Raw genomic sequence first — 23,901 nt, forward strand, 5'->3', positions numbered from 1 at the left:
GCTTTTTTTGAGACGAGTGAACCTTCAGGTGTATTTTAGTGAGAAAAATCTGCCCAATATTGAGGGGTCTTACAATGGAGTGGTCCCTTTAAAAAGGAAAAGTTTGTTTGTTCCCCCACACAATTCTGAATTGGTGATTTTTGAGAGGATTGTTGAATGTGAATTCAGGAGAATATGTCTCCAAAGATATTGTTGGCAGGACAGCATCAATGAAGGAGAAAGGCAGGCTTTGACTGAGCTCAGATTAATGAATAATGTTAGATGTATGAAGCCTGATAAAGGTGGGGGAATGGTACTTATGTTTAAGATGGACTACCTTGCTGCAATGATGGAGTTATTAGAGAATCAAGCTGTTTATTGTAGAGTCTCTTTGAATGAAGTAAATACAGCGTACAAGATTGATCTTTTTTTGATGGATGCTCTGTTTCAGGGTGTGATCAGTGAAGATGAATTTGATTATCTTCAGGTCAAACACCCTGTTATGCCGAGCATCTTTGGTATACCAAAGGTGCATAAAGGGGTTGACCCCTTAGCATTTAGGTCGATAGTGGCCGCTAAGGGTTCTAAGACCAAACCATTGGCTGCATTTGTGGGTGTGGTATCTAAACCAGCTTTGCAGGGCATACAACATATTTTGAAAGATTCCTGGCATTGCTTGGATAGGTTGCGGAGGGTTGAAGTCAATAGTAGTTCTTATAGTTTTCTCACTATTGACATCATTAACCTTTTTTCGGTCATTCCACACGGAGAAGGCTTGGATATGTTTTTTGAAAGTCTTAACACTTGTGACAACATTGATAAGAGCAGATTCAATCTTTTGTATGATTTGATGGAGATTGTTTTACAAAACAATTTCATGAAGTTTGAAGGGGAGTTATTCAAGCAGTGTTCTGGGTGGTAATGGTGCCAAATGTGCCCGTTTTGCAAACCTGGTACTTTTGGCTTGGGAAAGGTTGTTTGTGTTTCCATCAATGTTTAATTCAAAAATTGTCCTTTATAGTAGATTCTTGGATGATTTACTCATTCTTTGGGGTGGTGATGAATGTGAGGCAGTTCAGTTTGTGAACTATTTGAATGGAACTACAAAATTTTTAAAATTTACTCACACATGGAGTAAGGAAAGTGCCAACTTCTTGGATATTACTATCACCAAGAATGGGGATGGGTTATCAAGTACAATTTTTAGAAAGGAAAACTATTCAAACTCGTTACTTCATTTCAGTAGTCACCATCCCTTTCATCAGAGAAAAGGGGTGGCAAAGGGACAGATGGTCCGGACGTCCAGATTGGTCAGTGATGAGGAAGTGTTTAGAAAGGAGATGTACAAATTAATTGGGATGTTGTTGGATCGTGGTTACCCTTTGAATTTGTTGTTAAAAATTAAGAAAGATGTGTACAAAAAGAGGAGAACAACATATTCCCCTATTTTAAGAAATCATGTGGTTGATGAAGGGTTGAACAGGGTTATTGAGGTTGTACGCTTCAATGAAACGGAGAGGATTGATGTGGGTCCAGCTTTTGTTTTACATTTCAGTGAAAAAGCTTCAGAAATGCATACTGTAATGAAACATGCATGGGACAACAGTCTGAGTTCTGAATTAAAGGCCATTGTAGGGCTTGAACCTAGGATTGTTTTCAGTAAGGGACCGAATTTGAAGAGTATCCTAGAGAGGGTCTCTAAGCCAGCAAGGTCTTGGATGGGTAGATGTGGAACATGTAGTGCATGTAGGTTTGTGGCGGAAGGGCCTTATATTTGTGTGGCAGGTTATGGACGTACCTTAGCATGCCCAGGTACATGTAACTGCAATAGTAAAAACATCATTTATGTAGCTTCATGTACCTCCTGCGACGCATTTTATGTTGGAATGACTACGAGTAGGTTAAGGGATAAGGGTTTTAGAGCATGTTAGATCTGTGAAAAATAAGGATGCTCACAACGCCCTGTATCTCCATTCTGTTAAATGTCCTAGTTTCAAGAAATTTGTGTTTTTTATCATTGATCGGGTGGTTACCGATCAAGGTGGGGATATAGGTAACATGGTTGCTCTTCGTGAAGCGGAGTGGCAGCTTAGGCTCAACGCAATGAAAACCTGGTTTAAATTATTGTATATCCTTAAAACCAATATTGAGGCAAAAATCATATGTGTTTTAATATTTAATTCATTGTATTTGTATTTTATCATATTCATTATTATACAAATATTTTATGCATTATAATGTATATGTATATTTTTAAATATTTCTTTATGGTTAGAAACCTACAATTTTATGTTTTTAAGGACTGATTAGATGGTGGTTGTACTTGATTGATTAAGTGGGTAATTGCTTTATTGATTTAATTATTACACTATTTAAACTTGGTGTCTTTGTATTGTAGCTATTGACTCTGAGGATGCCACAGTTTGTTGGTGAAAGCGCTAAGTCTTGATTAAAAAGTTTTTGGAAACAACGCATCGGCTTCCTTGGCTTCGTTTTGCAGTGGTCCGAACTGTTTGGGATTTATTCCTTGTTCAACCCTAAATTGGGTTTTGTTGTTAGTTTTTTGTGGTTTAGTGTCCGTAGTAATTGGGCATGGGTTTTGCTACCCATGTCTTGTTACTTTGTTTGGGAAAGAGATATGTAGTCATCTTAAGCTTCTACCTTTCCATCCTCACACCCACCCCTGATATGTCCACAGCTTTACCCTGCAGTGCTTAGTTCTTCCTAAATTATATATGCATTTGGGAGACAAACTCAACTGGCCTATACTGCAGATTGTATTTTTGGTAAGCATTTTTATTTTTATTTATCTATTTTTATGGTAGAGCCGTGGATTCACCCAGACTCCACCGAGAAACTGCATACAGAGAATATTGACTTGAATGTCTAGTATGACTTCGTACTGAGTTAGAATTCTGAAAGTGGAATAGCCAACGCTTTTGACAAAGTTCCCCACTCAGACATAGTAGAAAAGCTAAATAAACTGGGAATGAAACCCTCTGTCACCCGCTGAATTGCCAGCTGGCTCACAGATAGGATGCAGGAAATCAAAATAGGGGAAGTTACCTCCACAAAGAGACCAGTCGCCAGTGGAGTCCCCTAAGGCTCTGTGCTGAGACCTCTCCTGTTTGCCATCTACTTTTCTGAAGTAAAAGCCAGTACCAAAGGGCTCTGGCTGACTTAAGTTTGCAGATGATTGCAAGCTAGGAACAGTTGTTGAATCCCCAGGTGACTTGGCCGTCGTGCAGGAAGGTTTGTCCCAAATAAGTAACTAGTGCCAAAGTCTTGGACTGAAACTTTATGACAAAAAATGCATTAGTGCATCCATTGTGAAGTCATCTGAACTACCACATTAACAATATGCCCCTAAGAGTTTACCCATTTGGCCAGAATTTGGGAACTTATGTGGACAGTGGCCTAACTTTTGACAAATGGTCCATTGTTGTAAGAAAGTCCATCTATATTGCACAGCTTATAAACAAAAGGATTGTGTCTAGATCAAGGGATGTCATTGCCCCCCCTTTACACAACCCTCATTAGGCGAGTCATTGAGTATAATGCTCCCCTTTAGCATGCATCTGTCTGAGCCAATACAACAAGTGGAACACCCACAGAGATACCTTACTAAAAGGATACAAGGCCTAAACAACATGTCCTATGCAGACTGACTCAGAGCCCTGTCACTGTAATTCTGTATTCCTACAGACTGCTAAGAGGTGACCGGTGTCTGGTATACAAGGCATGCCCGGATACAATTCTGATGACTTTACTGCACATCAACAAGTTAATACTCAGTTTAGGGATTTAAATCTCTTCTGCATCATCAACAGAATGGTTTGGAGGGGCTGGTATGTCTCATAGAGGATACTGCTGCTCTGGAACAGACTCCCATCCACATAAAACTAAATTCATCCCTGTCCGTATTCAGGACTAACATTAATCTATGGTTGGGAAACAGGAAATTTATCCCAGGACTGCCCACTGTACTACTAACGGACACGGGCAGCTCCTGAATACTTTATCCCACAAATTATCTATGGTAAGATCCCAGTTATTGTCATTAGGGGTAATAGATAATTGTTTACCATGGAATGGGTAAGGCTAATCTTTAACGAAATGAGATGGGTTAATTCAAGCACAAAAAGGGAAACTGGCTAGGCTTAAAATGGCCCACAAGCACAGCTAGCCTATAATTGGCCTGTAAACCTGTAATGGAGCTGATCAGAAAGACAGGGTCCAAAGAAAAAGTATTTGAATAGTTGAAATTGTCAGTAAAGAAAAGGGGCAAGACAGCTTGTTATGTGTACAAGGCTGGACTGGTTTACATGTCAGACATTTAAGTAGAGTGGGTCCATAGACTACTTGTAATGGGCACTAGTGGAAATAATGAGCAGTCATGGTACATTTTGGTAAGTTCTTAGACATACAAAGTAAAGGGCCAAATTCTGTCATCATTCACTGTTATGGACATAGGAGAAGACCTGTAAAGTGGGTGATAAATTAGTTTTTTTGCCAGTAAATATTTGTATACAAGGTAAGAGAGAGTGAGCACAGTTTCTGGTTACTTTGAGAGTTTTGGAGCAAAAAACTCCTGCCCATGATATTTGTCTTTTTTTTTCAGTGGGTTGTAAGTATTTACTTGTGTGTAGGAAGCTTTGAGACTGATATGAGTCTGTCTTAAAGTATGGGGAGAAAGCTTGTGGAACTGAGGAAACTGCAGTAATTTGAGCAGGATCTGAGAAAGTCTGAAAGTTGCAATTTGTGGTTTTGAATAACGTGAGATGTTCAGAACATCAGTGCAGAATGGGTACTCGGAACTTCTTAAACAAGTATGTTGAAGAAACAAAAATCTACTTGTAGTTTGCATGAAATTGCTGGGTGACAAGTATTGACTTGATATATTTAAGGAACTGTGTTCTATCTTTCCTGTTGAGAAGTCCGCATTTGATAATGCAGAGATTTCTGTTTGTTTACTTGGGAGTAGTTTGGATACCATATGCGGAATGCTTCTTTCATTGGGTGGGGGTAGTCTTTGCACAAATGATGTGCTGTTTAAGCTGTAGTACATTCTGATTGTGCATCAGACATTCTGGAAGATTTCTCCAAAATCTGATTGGGTATCTGGCAGTTTGTAAATGTAAACTGATAATTAACCATGGGAGATGTGTTGCATAATGCCAGATTTACATGTATAGGAACTAGTGTTGTGAAATTAACTATGCCTGGGGGTATATGTTGACATTGGGGAAGTTTATTATGACACTTAGCAAGATTTTAGTTACCCATGGTTAGCTTTGTGGACAAAAATGGGTAATACTGTGTGTTTTGCTTATGTTGAAAAAGTAGCTTTTATTAGTATACCAGTTTATGACTAAATGTTTTGAATTCTATTTAATAAAGTTTTATGTGCAGATTGGCAAAATCTGTTAATTTAGCAAGGTTAGATATTTTGCAGTTAATCTATTAAATGTTGTTGAAAAATGAGGAGTATGTTTTAGTGAGCGTTAAAGGGCATATACATTTTATCAACTTATCTAACTTAGTAACAGAAAAGGGCTTGTAAAGATGAAGTTTGTAATAGATGGAGAATGAGTTTTGTAACATGTAATGCAGATGTGTTAGCCAGTTCATCTGCAAAGAACAGATTATTTGTTATAGTAAGCATGCTTGGGCCCAGTAAACGTGCACATGAATGGTGGCATAGCCAGCACTACACACACTAAAGGGTAACGTGGATGCAACATAAGTAGGAGATTGAAGAGGAGAATCTGGATGTTACAGTTTGTGGAAAAACGAGCAGGGTAAATGAGATGAGCTTATTAGGGTAGAGCAGAAGGTTTATGGTAGGAAGAGAAGGGGCACAGATGGGAGATATCAAGGGTGATACTGTGTATAGTATATTGTAGAGAATAGAAGTTAAAGTGTGGGGTAGCAACCAGGGAGGGGTATTAAACTGAGTAAACTAAGATCAAGTATATTATAAGAGAGAACACATCCGGGATTGGGGGTCTGGAAGGTTTTTCCATGTGTTTCTAGTAGCTCAGATGCTGTTGCAGAGCAAACAGCTCAAGCAGAAAGAGGATAGGCAGGTACTTAAGTATGTATTTAGTTTTGATGTTCTTTGATACTATTCAAGTTAGAACATTGGACCAAACTGGAAATAAAGTAAATTAATTAGTCCAAGTTACTGGAGTGAGAATACAGTGGGGGGGTGCAGAGAGGGATTAACAATTTGGAAGAGCATTGGGAGAGTGGGAATGGGACTGTGAACATGAAGAGGTTATAAAAAAGAATTTGAGGAAGGGGTGTATGCCAGTGTGCCAGAAGAAAGGGGGAGATGAGTGATAACCTTGTTACATTGGTGGGCCACATTTACAATAAGAGAGTCAAAGTGTGTTAGTAATGGGAGGCATTCGCTAGTTAGGGGAATTGGAGAGGTAAGAGGATTGCCTTGGCAAATATCTGTTTGCCCTCCCAGAATCACTAAGTTGGAAGTAGGTTCTGTGTTAGGTGAAGCAGATGCATTTTCACAAGATGTGGGATGACTTGTAGTAGACTGGAATTTGGTACTGTCACAATAAGATGTTAGTTGTGGCCTGATGGGGGTTAAACTGACAGAAGAAGGGAGGCATATGAAAAGCCTGCTGAAAATCTGTGGCGTGAGCACCTGGAAGAAGTATTGCCAAATGGAAGAAAGTTTACATATTATTCAGGACAACACAAGGCACTCTCTAGGCTGGATAGAATCTGCATCACAATACAGCATGAGATGTGGATGAGGTACTTTCAGACGCATCTTGTGTATTTCATCAAACTCCAGTAGAAGTCAAGTTGAGTAATCTAGAAGAGTGTGAGGAAAGACATGAGGTTTATGGGGTGAAAAATAAGGGAAGGGAAGTTGAGTAAAGCTCTTGAGGCTCCTTCAGGAAACAGTGGAGAGGCAACTTGCCCGCAGTAGAAGTATGATGGTTCTGAAAGAAGAATCTAAAAAAAAAAAATTGCTTGCAAGCTCAAGAAGTGTAAGAATGGTGAAGTAAGAATTGGCTCCGGGATAAGAGGATAAATGCTGTTCATCAAAGACAGGTGAAAAGAGATGAGATGGAGGTGGTGGAAAGGGAAGAATTAAAAGCAATGGAAGATAATTAGCGAGAGTACTGGGAGGTGTTTTCTTACATAACACATGCCAGAAGCAGCAAAAATATCTGGTGTTACTCCTAAGGCAAAAAGGCAGAGAGAGGAATGTGGCAGTTGAGGTATGAGGAGTCAGGAGGGAACCAAGGGAGATACAAGAGGTATTTCAGAGGTATTACAGGAAGTTATATAGTTAACAAGGGGAGGTATGGAAGTGGGAGGACAAATTTGAAAATTTTTTTGAGGACTTGCAATTAGGAAGAATAACTGAAGATAAGTATAGGGAATTGGCATAGCAGATTTCAATAGAGGAAATTGAGTAACAGATTAATAGGCAGGCCGCCGGAAAATCCCAGGGACGGGAAGGCTGCCCAGTAGAGCTATGGAAGGAATATAGGAAGGAGATTATTCTCAAATGGCACTTAATTCGGTGTTGAAGGTAAACAAAGTGCCACAGTCATGCAAAAGGGCTGTGAACTCATTGTTACTAAATGAAGGGAAAGAGACAAGCAACCCAGGCTCATATTGACCAATTTCAATTTTAAACCATGATTATAAAGTGTTTGTGGCAATATTAGCAAACAAATTAGCAAAAATTATTTCACTTATAATTGATGAGGATCATTGTGGATTTATATAGACTGGACAGCTGTACGATAATATCTTAAAGATTAATTTGATGCACAGAATGGCAGAAGAGTAAGGAAGCAGTTTAGTCATGGTGAACCTGGATACATAGAATGCATCCAACAGAGAACAGTGGAGCTATCTATGGGCAGTTATGAGAAGGACGAGGTTCCCAGAGAAGTTAACATTATTAAAGAAAGTATGTAGGTGGACCACGATAGCCATAAAAGTGAACACAAGGATGTCACATGAGATATTCATTGAGAGGGGAACTAGACCACCATGCCCTGTCCCATTTGCTGTTTATTTTTAGAGCTACTAACTCTCAGAATATGTCAACGAATATTAAGGGTGGGGAATGGAATGGAACATAAGAAAATCTAGCATTATTTGCAAATGATGTAGTTTACCTCACCGAATCAGAGTCAGATATACTGTCATTGTTTACTTTACTAAGGGACTTTAAGGTGATGTCAGGGAATGTATGTATTTATTTATTGGCATTTGACCAATATGAGGAAAAAAGGAGGATCATTGTAGATTTATGCAAACCAGGTAGATGTTTGGTAATATCTTAAAAGATCAGTTTGATAACCCAGGGTAGCAGAAGAGTAAGGAAGAAGTTTAGCCACTATGAGCCTGGATGTAGAGAAAGCATTTGACAGACAACACTGGGGCTATCGGTGGCCAGTTACGGAAAGTGTCTGTATTAGATAAATGAAAGTTTACGTTAGCGAACGCACTAATCGAAAATCCTGAACCTCGATATCATTTTTGTGAGATTGAGATACAGTGAAGATTGGAATATTTGACCTTTCCTCACTGTAGTGTGCTCTCCGAGTTGGTATATATATTTAGCGGGGGGGCACAGCCCCCCACAATAGCGAGTTCGAGGTCCAGGATTTTCGATTATTAGAGCATTCGCTAAGATAAACTTTTGTTTATCTAATATGGACCCTTACAGAAAGGATATATGGTTTCCAGAGAAGTTTAAAGTGAAGTTGGACCTTGTTGGCATAATACAAGAAGTGAGAATGAGGGGCTATAAACAGAGGAGTGATAAGTAGGATATGCAGATATAAAATTAATGAAGAGAAAAAAAAGCGGTGAATATAAACTAGGCACCAACTCTTGGTCTGGTGCACGAATTTCCATACATATGGGGACATTTTAAGCTGAGATATTTAGGAATATGACTAGGAAGGAGTTACAGGGACTCAGTGAAGGAGTTATGGTAGCAAATTGGGAATAAGCTCTTCAGGTTGCTAAGAAATTAAAGGGGAGTGCCCTGTAATAGAGATCAAAAAATACAGGCAATTAAGATGCAAGTGTTGTCTTTAATACATCCCAGGCATTTGTTTATGAACCAGGGAAAAGATTTTGGGATAGGTTGCGAGAGCCAATTTTTGACTACATTTGAAATGGAAAACCTTATAGGGTGAAGTGGCTAAAGATGATATTGCCAGTAGAGGAAGGGGATCTTGCTAGGCCACATTTATACAAGTACTTTAAAGTGGCCTAACTAAAATTCGTACTTAATATTCTGAATCCAGAATTTTTCCAAATGGAAGGGTTTATTGATGATTTAATAGGGGGAATGTCCCAATTAGTGATAGATTTTGTTTATGGAAATAGGTAATAATAAGGGGAGAAACAACACCTTTGGGCCAGATCTACAAGATATTGAACAATGTATTTAGGACAAAGAAATATAGGAATTGGCATTTTGAAGTGTGGTCAATAGGCTTGGAAAAGTACCCTCAGCCCATCAATGTTCTACCAGCTAAAGGTTGGTAGAAAAAGCACAGGGTCTTCTATTTTTGAGAAAAGTTGCGGACAGGGCAAGGAAGAAGGATGACTTTGGATAAGGTATATGAACATTTCCAGGTAGGCCCGAGGGAATTTTTGCAGTATAAAAGAATACATAATAATTTGAAAGGATATGAGAGAGTAAGGGAGGGTCAAAGAAGAGTAAAGCCAGACCTAGTGGACATAATACAAGAAGCAAGAATGAGAGGGACTATAACAGAGGAGTAATAAGTAGGTTACACAGGGCATTAATTTAAGATAGATGGTAAATGAGACGGCAGCAAGGACAGAATGCAGGGCAATATCTCTGTGAGCAGAGAGGGAGTGAAGAGTGGGGTTGATTAGTAAAGCATCTAGTATAGCCACACATTCCATAAAGTATACTAGTTTTGTGGTTGTGCTTGCAGAAGTATTTCTGTACTCCAGAGCGATTGCACAAAATGTTCCCAGGAGTGTGATAAGGATGTTGGCAATATTGCTAGAGCCAGAAATGGACTTTATTTCATATTTTTGGGGAATGTGGAAAGGTGGGGAAATATAAAAAGACTTGTGATTTGCTTAATAAAATAGCTGGGAAAGGAAAGAAATTAGAAAGGAAAAATCTGTTAAACTGGGCAGGCGGTTTTTACATGCAGAAGCATGTGAGGGCATTGATAAACCTTATTGCTGATAATTGAGTAAAGGATAATAACTAGAAACTGGAGCAAGAATCATGAAGTGGTTGTAATGGAGGTGCAGCAACTAATGGAGGAAGTGAGGGCGTTAAAGCAACTTATGGACAGGATTTTTCTAGTAAATTTCATAAGAAAAAGTGGCAATATTGGGAGGAGAAGCTGAGACAGTAAGGAGGGACCTAATATGAAAGAAACAGAAACTGGAAGGCTGTGAGAAGGAGAAATGATAACTGTAGGCCCATTCCATGGATGGTATTAGGGATATGCAAGTGAAAAGTCTGTGTTATTGTTTGTAAATCTTGTTTTCCACTGGTGAATGTTTCTGTAACTCCTGATTATAGGTTGGGCTGAATGTAACGGGGAGGGGTTATAACTGGGAATAGGATTCTGAGTAACCTGGTCAACAAACAAGGGACTTGAGTGCAACATACATGACATGAGGAATGCAGTATTTGATGTAGAGGAGTGAATGAAATAAAGCAATATTTTTTCACTAAAAAAAAAAGATTCTGTCACTGCTGTTATGTCAGGGTTGTTTGTATTTATAAAACCTTGTAACAGTTGAGTTTGTTCAACATACTCCCTGTATTTAGCATTGCAGTGTTGAGGGAGAATTTAGATAATGATAGGGGCTATAGGGGGCCTGGGTTTGTTTCTACAGAGTTCTGTAGAAGTAGTGTCTGGAAGAGGGAGGTGAGTTTAATGGTAAATCTGAATCATTTTTTGGAGGTTGTCCTCATCCCCACTTCTGTTCTGCCACTGTCCTGTTTGGTAGGTATGGAACACTATGAGTTTGTTGCATGGGATCCAACCTGTGGGGGACTGAAAGGCATATATCCCACTTCGTCGTTTTTTAAGGATTGTGAAAGGGAAAAAAAGAGTAAGTAAAACAATTTTTGTTCATAACAGTATTTATAAATATTTTATCGTATAAATTGCATGTTGTATAGTATTTTCAGTGATTGTTATATGTGATAAAAATACTATAGTAAACAAGTAGTTTAAATAAGTAAGTTAAATAAGTAGTAAAAAATAAAGTATGAAATTTTGGAAGTGAATAAGAGATCAGTTGCCCTGGTACCTAAATACCTCAGTGCATTTGATAGAACAGAAAGATAGCCAATGCACTGTTTCTTAAGGCTAAAGGTTAATGTTTTCTGAAAGCATACATGCTGTTTTTCACTTCTGGGAGGGGAATAAAGATAGACAAGAGTAGACAGCTAGTGTAAGTAGGACCATGGGCAGAACTTGTGATTTAGCATGGATAACCTTAATTTTAGATTAAGTAATGCGTGCGGGTTCAGATATTAATTTGGAACAATTGTTCCAATCAGGAATGTTAAACTTCATTATTTGAAGATGAACATAGTTTTGTTTGTTTTAAGTTAATAGGTTATGAGGATCTTCTGGAGTGTGCTTATTTTATGTGCTTTTTATTAAAACAAAAATTCTTGTAAAATGTGACATAGGTTCAAATGGAGATGACAAGAAACAACTATATAAAGTGTCAGCCTTCCAAACATTAGTGGGTACATATAACACAAAATTTGAAAATTCTCGTTTAAAAAAGCTAACCTACTAGAGGGTTATAGCAACTTCTCATCATAATGTCTGCATTATCCATATTATTTTGGAACTTGAATGGCCTTCAGGTGTAGACAAGAAGGTAACAGTATCTGATTATATTAAGAAATACAGAGTGCGAATAGCAATGCTACAGGAGACACATTTGGAAAGATGTGAGCATGCAAATTTGATAAAGAAAGAATTTTAGGATGGGTATTCAGAAGAATATTAGGGGCAAAAGAAAAAAGGAGTACTTAACATTGATTGCTAGAACAGCTTCAGTAGTGATGGAAGAGGGAAAAAAGATAATAAGATAAAGTAGATTTGCAGGGTCTATATTAGATCAGCGAACGCTTAAAAAAGAGAATGCTGATTGATCGACCTTATGTAAGCGAAAGTTTACAATCTCGAACTGTCAGATCAGGGGAACAAAATCGCTGCTCCAAAACACACACACACACACAACACAAGCACACCAAACAAACAGAAATCCACACACATACACCTAAAATCTGACACCTAACCCTACACTAAACTTGTGCACACACCACTATCCACTTACCTTAACCCAAACCCTAACCCTAAGGTCTGTCACTATCGCACACTCACCTCACCCGCTCCCTAACTCACCTAAATCCGCCCTAACCCTCATGTCCACACAATCGCACACATACCTAACCCGAGCCGTAACCCTAACTCACCTGAACCCACCCTAACACTACATCCACACAATCGCACACTTACCTGAATCCGACCCATGACTTTCCACCACAGCACTGAAAATACCGAAGCAACAGAAACGAACAACCGAATTCTTTCCCTAGGACAAAATTTGAGTTTCTGTTGCTTCGATATTTGTAACTTTCACTAAAATAAGGTCGACCAATCAGCGTTCGCTTGTTTAAGCGTTCGCTGATCTAATATAGACACGATTTGTAGTAGAATGTGGCTACTGGCAAGGAAGGAGGATTATGCTGACATGTATTTATATTCCACATAAAACTGCCAATATGGAGCTTAAGTAAAATTTGGGAGAAATTATCAGTTTTCAGTAAGGAATATTACTTATAGGTGAGGACCGGAATTTAATTTCCAACAATGTGGATGTATCTGGGGGACATAGAATGGAAAATATAACAAAAGAGGGTAGATTTTTGAAGAAAATTTATGAAAATATTTGGTACAGAAGATGTGAATTCAGTAGTAGGAACTTGGAGAGAATTTACATGTTATTCCCCAAGGCACAGTAACAGGACAAGACTAAGAAAAAAGTTATGTTTCACTGGAACATGTACATTTAATTGAAAGCTTCAGCAGGCATCCAGTAACTATTTCAGGTCATGCGCCAATAACAACTAAGATAGAAATGCAGGGTAATGAAGTAAAAATGAGAAACTGGCACTTCCCTACCTATCTGTAAAAAAGAGAAGTATTTAAGGAATGTGCAGTGGAAATTATGCAGAAGTTATTAGGGAAGATAGACATTTCTCCAAAAGTTATAGCTAGTGAGTGGGATAAAATGAAAGTGAAGTTTAAAATAGATTAGAAATAAAAGAAAAAAGAGAGAAGACTGAGAATTAATAAGTATTATTTAAAGGGGCTGACAAAGGTTCAAGTTTTGCAGAATAAGGAGGAATCTTACACAACAAGAACAGGCACAACTGCAGAGTGCTAAATAGAAAATATGGGAGTCTCTGGATAATATGCATGAGTTTAGAAGATTGCTGTTAAGCCACCTTTTTTTTTGATAACTCCAGAGCACAAACATGTTTGTTGTCAAACTTAGGGAGCCCACACCAAGAAAAATAACCAGTGATTCTGTAGAGCTATTAGAGATATTTCAATTTTTTTAATTGTATAAAGCAGAGAAATGTGGAAATAAAGTATGTCAAGGTTACAGGTACATGAGGCTCAACAATTAACAGTTTGTAATAGGAGATGAGATGATGTAAAATCATTAAGCAGGAAAGATGGGGGTATTCCTGTGGAAGTTTGACAGCTAGGAGGGAAGAAGGTGGTAAAGATATGGAAGGTTTTAACAGTATTTTAAAAGGAGGGAAAGCACCAACCTAGAAGAAAGCTGTGGTAGCTGTAATACTTAAAACCCATCATATAGGCCCATTTCAATTTTCAACCATGATTTTAAAGTGTTTGCATCCATAATAGCTAAAAGAATAGCAAAAGTGTTGCCAGAATTAATAAGTATCAATGTGGTTTTGTGGAGGGAAGGCAAATATTAATAAACCAATGATGACCCAGAGATGAGCGAATGTAAGAAAATACTGCTGCTCTTGGTGGGTCTTTATGCAGAGAAAACAGCCTGAGTAAGCTGGGATTCTGAGTAGGGCATTAGAAGGAATTGCATTCCCTGTTACAGTAATAAGGTTAATTTAGGAGGATATATGGGGGATTGGAGACAAAAATTCAAGTGGGAGGGTTCCTCTCTGATAAGTTGGGTCTAAACAGAGGAACCAGGGAGGGATGTCCTATTTCCTCTTTGTTTGCATTATATTTAGAGCCATTGGCAAAGAAAGTAAGGGACTTAACTGACTAATTTCAGTCTCAGACTAGCCCGAAAATAAAGTAGACAGCATTTGTTATAAAGAACCATACAAATAGTAATACAATGAAGACAAATGGCAATAATAGAAAACAGTTGGAGTACAAATATGTGCAAAATCCATCAGTGAGAGCAGGTGTGTACAATATGTATTAACAAGGTTTGAGCCACATTATCAACAGGTACTGCAAAGTTGCTTAACATTGGAAAAAAGGAAGGGAGCAGAGTGATGTAGGTAGAAGTGAATGTGGAGATGATTAGATAACATGCGCTGTGTTAATGCACTTGCACTGTGCATGTTTTTGAAAAAGTGTTTTTAGCTGTGGCATGAATTTTGGGTATGAGGTAGTATTTTATAGGTTGAATATTAAGAGACTCTCTAAGTTTAGAACATAGTGTGGTCAGTACCATGGGTGAAATGTTGCTAAGGCAGGGCGAGAGGGGCAGTAGCCCCAGGCTTAAAGTTTTCAGTGGGCCCAATCAACTACCCATCATCCTCACTGGACTTAAGTGCAGTATCAGCTTTTAGAAGTATGTGTGGTCTGAACTGCGGCAACTGTTTGTTACAGTTCAATACAGGATTTTTTTTTTAGCTAAAATAGGAGCTCCATAGCACTCCATGCAAACAGGGTATAAACTGTTCATAGGTGTGTACTAGGCTAATGGCCCTGGAGTCTTTACAAGCCTAGCCCATAGGATTACCCTGGCATCATGCCACCCGACCTTAGTTCCCAGTGCCTCTGTTGAGTAGAGCCACTGGAGTAATCCCTGTGGTGAATTTTCTATTTCCCATCCACTCAACATTTCTCTTGAAGAGGGCCAGTGAGGTGCTCTGCTTGACATGTATGGGAAGTCTATTCCATAGCATGGGCAGTCTCTGTGTTATGAACCTGTCATTCCAGCATGTTCTGTTGATTGTGGTAATGAGGTTGAGGTCTCTGGAGCATGTGGTGCGGAGTGATTGGGATTTCTTTAGATGTAGCATTTCTAACAGAGCTGGGTCAGACATGGCTTTGTAAGTCAAGCAGAGATGTCCTCTAAGTAGCCGATAAGAGACAGAGAATAGTTGGAGTTTTTTGAGTCTGTCTATATTGGACAAGTGTTTAAGGCCTAGGATCCTCTTTGTGAGGTACTTTTGTGGCCTCTGCAGTTGTTGCAGGTGTCTAGTAAGGTGCATGCTAAATGGGGCATTGTACTCGATGATGGGCCTAATGAGGGAAGAGTAGAGGGGGACAATGACCTCTTTCTTCCTGGATGCAAAACCCCTAGTAATGAGATGTGCCACATAGGATTTTCTGACCACTTTGGCAGTGTGGTGGTCAAAAGAGAAGTTGCTGTCAATCTGTGTTCCCAGATCTCTTATATCACCTTCTGTGTTCAGTGGACTACTATCGATGTGGTAATTCATGGGAACTGGGTTTTTACCAAAGGGGATGACTACACATTTTTTGGCATTGAGCTTAAGGCCATGGTTCTGATACCAGTTGTTGGTCTCAGTGAGGCCTTTCTGTAGGATGTCAACATCGCTTGGAGAGTTAATAATAGCTCCCAACTTGCAATCGTCAGCAAACTTTGTCAGCCAGAGACCCTTCGTGTTGGCCTGGACTTCAGAGAAGTAGATACCAAACAGAAGCGGACCCAGGATCGAACCCTGTGAGACTCCACTTGTGACTGGTTGGTAGTCTGACTTGGAGTCAGCTACTTTCACACTGTGGGTTCTATCTGTGAGCCAGTTTGCAACCCACCTAGTGATATAGGGGTTGATGCCTAGCTTAGTGAGTTTTTCTATGATTCCTGAGTGGGGAATGGTATCAAAGGCCTTGGCCAGATCAAAGTAGGCTGTATGACCCACTTTGCCTTCATCCACATCTCTGGTGACTGACTCAAAGAAGTCAACCAAGTTGAGCAGGGGTGATCTACCCTTCAGAAAACCAAACTGTGTGGGATCCAGAATTTGGAGCAGCTGTTTGCTACAGTTAACAAGAAGAAACCATATTTATTTGTTTAAATGTGCTAAATATGCAGAAGGAGCGTCATAGGCAGGGCACAGAACCAAGACATGGTGTGCCAATAGAAGGAATATCAGTTTTTTGGGCTCTTCAGTAGAAGAGCTGGGGGAGGGTGGGCGCTGATTCGATGTGCTGGCACAGAGCACTGTTGGAGCCAGCTACATTTCTGTACCATGGAACTTGGATTCAGGTTTTTGAAGAAAGGGTCCAGAGTGATTGTGAGACTCCTCACATTGTAGGAAGTATTTGGAAGCTTTGAGGCTAAAGGGGAGAATGTGGCAGAGATGATACCTTTATTTGACAAGTTTGATTTTATTAACCACTTTACTTCCACAAGTCATACCTTATTTTCATTGCAGAACTTTGATATTATTCATATTAAGGGAAGTCTGACCAGAATACCACATCTCTTTTATAGTAAGTGCCTTTGGCTCATTTTTTTAAAGGGACCTCTTCTAAAGTAAGATTAGGGAGTTGTGTGAAATACTGTAGTATTAGCTGTTTTAGGAATGATCCCTTGTCAATAAAGCTGTTCACCATTCTTTCTCTCTCTATTTTTCTTGGGTGCTGTTGAATACGTTTGTTTGCTGTTACTGGTTATGTTAGTGTAGGCATTACATATACTTTCTGGTGGTGGTGGTGGTGTTTATAGCATCATAGGAAGTTACTAGGCTATTGGCCCTGAGGCCCTTACAAGCCTAGCCAAGAATTTAGCCCATGTTCCAACAAGTCAGCATCCTATGCCACTGTACAGCAGGGACAGAGGTGGAATTCCAGGGGTGTATTTCCTGTTGCCCATCCAATTTGCACTTAAAAAGGTTTAATGAGGTACTCTGCTTTACATGGAGAGGGAGTCTATTCCACAAAAAGGGGAGTTTCTGGGACACAAATCTGCCCTGCCAGGAAGTCCTATTGATGTCACAGACCAGGTTGAGGTCTCACATGCGGGTTACTCGAGTGGAGCTTGACTTGCGGATATGCAGCAGTCACATCAGGTGGGGTCTGATATTGCTTTGTATGCCAGACAGAGGTGACCTCTGAGGAGTCTGTAGGAGACTGAGTAGAGGGACAGGGCTTTTAGCCTATCTGTCTAGGGTAGATGTTTGAGGCTCTGGATGGGGAATCTCTGTAGTCTCTCCAGCTGCTGCTGTGAGGTACATGCCGAAAGGGGCATTGTATTCAATAATCGGTCTTATAAGGGAAGAATACACCGATGTTATGACCACCTTGTCCCTGGATGAGATACTTGTACTAATGAGGTGGGCCATGTAGAAAGCTTTCCATACAACGGAGGCAATATGGTGGTCAAAAAATCAGTTTGCTATCAACCTGAGTTCCTAAGTCCCTTGCAACTGATTGTGTGCTTAGTGCCTTATTCTCAATGTGATAATTTGTGGGGATGTCATTCTCCCCAAAAGGGATGATGATGCATTTTTTGGCATTCAGTTTAGCCACAAAGAACCGAAGAAGGAGCATGTCAACACTGTTTATACGTGGGAGCCTTGAGCTACATGCTTCTTTTGATGTACTGGCACAAAACTAGCATTTAGCATTCACAGGGAAGAAAAGTGCTATTAAAGGCAGTCAGTCCAGCATAACTCATGTGGTAATGAAGCCAAAATGTTATGGTTTACTGTTACATTGATGGCTTTTCAAAGCTCTGCTGTTAAGGTGTACATATCACACAACTGTGCTTTCTTCTTTCAGCAAGAAAACGTTGCAACCTGGATTATCTCCTGGGGCAGATTGAAATGATTCATCCATTGACCAGCAAACAGAAGAATTAATACTCTTAATTTCTGGATGGTGTAGTTTGGAATCTGAAGAGTTGCAGTTAAAGCGCACTTGTCAGCCATTTTCGCTTTTCTTGAGCTTCTTTTAGGCAGGTCAGAAGCAAAGTAGGGTATTGCTACAGAAGTGTTTAGGACTTAAATGTCCTGGAAGGGTTGACCCTTTCTCCTTAGATTCCATAGCTTCTTATGAAGCCATCTTCCTGTTTTGGAAATGCATCTTCTTCGTTGTATATAATAAGATAGCAGAACTAGAAGCTGTGTTATGAGCAGTCAGTTTGGTCTGTTCACAAAAACAGGGTGTATCCTTTGGTGAGCCATACTTTTCATACAAGGGAAGTTTTGGATTTTACCATGATCAGGTATGCACATATATTTCCTGGAGTGGTCTAATTCAGATGAGGTTTTTCCAACAAGATGGATGGTCACAAGCCATTGAACTGTTAACTTGTGACACATACTGTCATGTGAATATTCAAAGCAGTCATTCATTTCCATTATCACTGTTAGGTAGGCAGCTCAGAGCAGTTTCAAACAGACCATGTTATCTTGATTAGTATGATTCAGAGTCCTTATTTCCTGTTCAGGGAGAATTTCCATTGATGTGCAAGCTTGCTATTTTCTGAATACTCTTGTAAGATAGTCAGTCCAGGATATCTTTGTTGTAAGGTTTATGATTTTAGCCTAGATAGGGTGTCAAGAGCTGCAGCTTGATCTTGGATGTACAGTCCTTCAAGAATTTCTTCATTAATTGGGTAACCCATTTTACTTCCTGTGCCAATTTACATCTCAGTACTTTAATTAAAGGAATTTTTCCCCTGACTAAGAAAGTCTAGAAGAGGAAACATTGGCTGTATAGGTATTTAATGAAACACCAAATGTACACGACCATTTTGAGCACGATGACTGGCCAGTTCTCATTTCCTTGGACTTGTAGGCTTTATTTTACATCAAGCACTGTAATATATTTTCTTGGAAGATTAACAGATTATTATTGTCGGTTTATATTTTGGCAGAAAAAAATAACTTTGAATGAAGGGGGACACCCACCCTTTTCATTTTTAGTTTTTCTTGGATGTCTGCAAGAGTGGAGGGGCCCAAGTTTAAAGGAGACATTTCAAAGGGAAGTACTTGGAAAGTGCCACCTGCTAGTAAAGAAATATGCCTTAGATTTATTAACCTGTCAACTGCAAAACATATGACATTTTTGTTTTTCCGGTTATTACCTGCCTAACTAAACTTTGTATGATCCTAATGTGTGAGAGTATGTGGAAGTTAAAAAAAGGTGTAACATTACAGACCTGAGATTACAGAATTTCCTTTTAATAAGCATGCTGGGCTGTGTGACGTTGGGCTAATCTTTTCTAGTTTTGGTTCTGCTTCTAATTCTTGAACAGTAAGTAGAATTGTTTGAAGTATTTTTTTTTCAGTTTGGTGAATGTGCATGTAACTGTTATCTTTAATGCAACCTGCTGTCTGTAGTACTTGTTTTTGCAGAATATTTCCACCTTGTACTGTTGTGTTATTTCATTTTATACCTCACTGTAACTAGGGTCATAGGTCATACTGGTCCACCTTCCTACAAGCAGAGTAAAATAAGTAAATAGTGCACAAAGGCTCTTGGAATGTCACAATTAACATAATCTACAGGTAAAAATAGAAATATTTGCTGTGGTAAATTTTGACGTAGAGCCATTGTGCAGTTGTTTGTATATCTTACTGCTTTCATGTGATTTGCGAGAGATTTATTTAAGGGAAGATTTTGAATCGGCAAGGTGATATTGTTCAAAGGTGCAAAGGAAATGCAAAGAATATCTCTAAAACAGTAGTGTATAAAGGGAGCTTTGAACCATCTGTCACAAGTATATTTTTAAGTGTATGTTTTCCAAGTAGTGCTTGAGAGATGGGTCTATATTAGGATTACGATAGGGCAGAACAGCGAACGCCCTTACGTCGACACATTTTAGAGGAAATGTCTAAATCTGGAATGGCCAGAACAGCAATTTTTTTCCCAGAGCAATCGCTGGGCCATTGTCAGGAATTTGCAGTTTCCTCCACTGTAGTACAATCTCGGAGTTGGTATATTTAAGTAGGGGGGGGGTGCAAAGCCCCCCCCCCACACTTTATTTTGTCTGAGTTTTTTTTTTTTTTGTTGGCCCAGCGATTTTTTTACCTTTGGAAAAAAAAATTGCTGCTCTGGCCGTTTGAGATATTGACATTTTGTGTAATTTGTGTCGAAGTTAGGGCGTTCGCTGTTTTTCCTGTCGAGAGTTGGTTTGCTTCTTTCCTTAAATTTTGTTAGTATGCCTTAGGTCTTCATTGGTGGACTGTCCTGCTGAAACAAATATATTGTCATAGATGTTAAATAATTTAAGACAAATGATGATTACTAAATGCATTTGTGTTGGTTTGTTTTTTAAAGTCCAAGGCAGTCCTTGTTTAACCAACTCTTACCCTTGTTTTCTGCAGTCATGGATGTGTAAGAAATATCATAGACTTCTTTGAAATAAAATGCTGTGGCCTCGTCCATCCCATTCTTATAGATTGGACAAGACAATACACAATAGATTATGACCAGACTTCAGGATCAGGCTACCAGCTAGTGTAGCTTGACCGTCATCATCACATGAACACATCATATTTACCATCAGCTGCTCTGAATGGTGCCTGAGAAGTCCTTCCAAGTTTCACATCTTCTTGAACAAGCATGCTTCTTTCACAAGGCTGAAGATGCATTTTAAGGTACCTTGTGTTTGTCAAGAACTTTTAATGGAAGGCCAACAAAGACAGTTTTTTTTAAAGAAAACTGACGACATTTCAGACAAGGAAGATTAAAGAGAGAGAGAGACTTTTAAACATTCTTAAATGAGAATAATTTGCAATATCGTTCTGTGCATTTTTGTTACTTTGCCATGATGCAGTGGAATGCTGTACAGCTCCAGGAATTTATTGATACATTGACCCAAGTGTTGATGAGAGTGCTGGATTTGCAATACTGGAGAAAGGACTTTGAAAGTATGAACTTGTAATTACATGTGCAGCTAAATATCACCAAGAAATTGTCAGACCGTAACAAATTGTTAATCATCATCCATTTTAATTGTTATAAATGAACTCATTATAATGTTCATAGTTTTCTTCCCCTAAATGACAGGAACGTTTTAAATGACATTGGGCATAATATTCCATGTCCATAACAGACATTTTAAAGCTGCAGAAAGATCTACAAAATGTATTTTTCTTTATTGCAGATATCTGCATGAATATTACCGTATGTTAGTGAGTCCTGTATCCTGTTTAACATTCATTTCAAAAGTCAGATGGAGTGATCCTATTTCAGTACATTTTATTAGGGCAACAGATGTGAAAATGGTCGTGGGGAAAAAAATGTGCCTGAATTTGTTCTTTGGTCTCGTTTCACCAAAATATGCTGTGGTTTGACTCCTTATAACTATCATGAAAGAGTAAAGAATAATGCATATTGTTTTTATTTTCAGAGTCTTATTGAAACAACCTGTATGTGTAGTGGATGTTTAAAACGGTTAATTCCTTTGTTGAAGACAAAAAATATGTAACAGGTACATATATCTTGCTGATCTTGCAAGACTAGTATGTTAATATTTCCTCAGCATGCTGCCATATGGAAAATGTTTCTGAATGAACGTGTTCTAAGTGTTTACAAAGTATAAACTTAGTTTGTTTCAGAACACTATATATTGAAGATTCCCTGCATTTTTGACAGGTGGTGTTATTCCGTATAACTAGTAGGTAGTCTTACACTTGCTGTGGAGTAATTTGTTGATAGCATAATCATTACAGTCAGTTGATATGCTATTAAACGTATTGCAGTCTTTAATACCCAAGGTAGGAAGTCTTAAATCATGTAAGCTATTGCATGGCATATGAGCATCACAGAAGAAAAGCACCACACCATTTCATAAGTGAATTTCTGAGTAAAACCACCAAGTTAGTTGATTTGATTTGTTGATGTTGGAAATCTTCCACTGTGCTTGTACTTTGATTGTCTACCAAAGCAAAACTATTGTTTCCCCCAAAATATTGCACTAACCAGAAACAAGCCTGTGAGTTCCATTAATAGCAGTGATCACACTCCTTACTAGGCAGTCTGGATTTTTACCTTTTTAAATATAGAAACTTGTTAAAATTGCAAGGATTAGAATTTCCATTTCTCACAATTTGTGAAAGTATGGGTTTTTCAGTGTGTTTTGCAGGCGACATCACCCTTAGCACTCCCTTTCACATGCACCTTGCCCCCCAGTATGTATCAACTTCAGGTTCACCGCACCCTAAGATATGGACAAAAACATAGTCAAATTCACAGGGATAATTGAATAATTTCTGCCCTAATCAAAGGATTTTGCTTTGCGTTTATCTAGGGTGAAGTCCACAGTGATTAGGTTTATTTCACAGAAGAATTCCCATATAATAAATGTGCAGGATTGCCAGTTACATGATATATGCAGACTAAATAGAACAGCACAAGCTGTGCTATGAAGGGGATGTGCAAACAATGGCACCCAGTAAAATAATTTCCTGGACATGGGTCACATATCTAATATCTACACATATGGTAACATGATTCTGAACCCCTACCTACGCTTCACAGAATCCTATCAGCAGGACATGGCTATGCTACATCTCATGAAGCATAACACAAAAGTTAAAACAAAAGCTTTGTTGCATCTGGCACTGGAATATACTGCACAGTACAATGCACATACTAGCTTGCTACTGTTGTAACTGTCACACTCATTTTAGCCGTATAGAATCATACATGGATGGAGACATTTACAGAGATCATAAATATGCACAGCTTGCATGTGTGCTAACGTTTCTGCAACTTTTAGTAGTAGCCGCAAGCATCACTGGCATGTAAAGGCACAGCAGGAGTATAATGTGCGTGATTTACATAAATAATAAATCTGAAAATTGCACTTTTTCACCCATGTGTGCACATATACAGGCATTCTGTATCTATTAAAGTTCTGGTTCAGTCATATATGCTAAAAAAGAAAGCACACATGCAGTCCCACTTTTGTTTGTACAGCCATCATAATTCTAGCAGCAATTTCAACCCTTCCCACCACTACTTTTTAATGTTAATAGAACCAGCAGATAGGCAGTTTTAAACTAAGTGTTCCATGTTGCAGTATGCTGTCTGTTTCTCCGGAGCTCAGAAATCATGCACTGCCGTTAATGTAGTTGTGTTTGCAATGATAGTCTCGTGCATGAATGTGTCTTGTATACTGGTAGTGCAAGACTGTGATTTCATTCACTGCTGCATTTTTCTCCTTTGCACCTCTGGATGTAAAGGTGCTTTGTTTTTTATCCTCTAGATTAAGCTCCAGCACTGGGATTGTGATGTAGAATATAATTTCTAGGGCTGTAATGCTCTTTGGCAACATGGAATTCTTAATCCTTTAAATTAGAAATGAATATTTTGTACCAGTGAGATGCTTTTTGCATATAATGGCACTGTGCTAGAATATATTTGCTAAAACTCTGCATTTTGTTGTAACGGTGTAGGTAGCAGTTTCTGCACAGTTGAAATGGTAGAATGTATGCATACCTCTCAACCTGGAAATATAAGAAATCTGGACAAAGGCCATGAAAAATAGGTACAAATCTGTACGCTGATTAACATAAGATTTGCATACATAATTATATAACCCCACCCACTCCAATTGAATTATGGGATACCAACTTTTAAATGCAAACTGAAAACAGACAAAATA

At 38.8% G+C, this 23,901-nt stretch overlaps 1 protein-coding gene across 1 annotated transcript in view; it reads left to right on the forward strand.

The window, feature by feature from the left end:
- The window catches only part of ZDHHC17 (zinc finger DHHC-type palmitoyltransferase 17), a 1,884,000-nt gene extending 1,862,365 nt beyond the window's left edge, over window positions 1-21,635 (forward strand). Inside the window, exon 17 of the mRNA XM_044087981.1 lies at window positions 20,615-21,635. Within this exon, the coding sequence (XP_043943916.1) occupies window positions 20,615-20,753 (139 nt within the window). The 3' untranslated portion in view covers window positions 20,754-21,635. The remainder of the gene's footprint in view (window positions 1-20,614) is intronic.
- Window positions 21,636-23,901: the final 2,266 nt, after the last annotated feature.

This window comes from Protopterus annectens, chromosome 11.part0, assembly GCF_019279795.1.
Source record: "Protopterus annectens isolate FY-2018-M chromosome 11.part0, PAN1.0, whole genome shotgun sequence".
NCBI classification, from domain to species: domain Eukaryota; kingdom Metazoa; phylum Chordata; order Ceratodontiformes; family Protopteridae; genus Protopterus; species Protopterus annectens.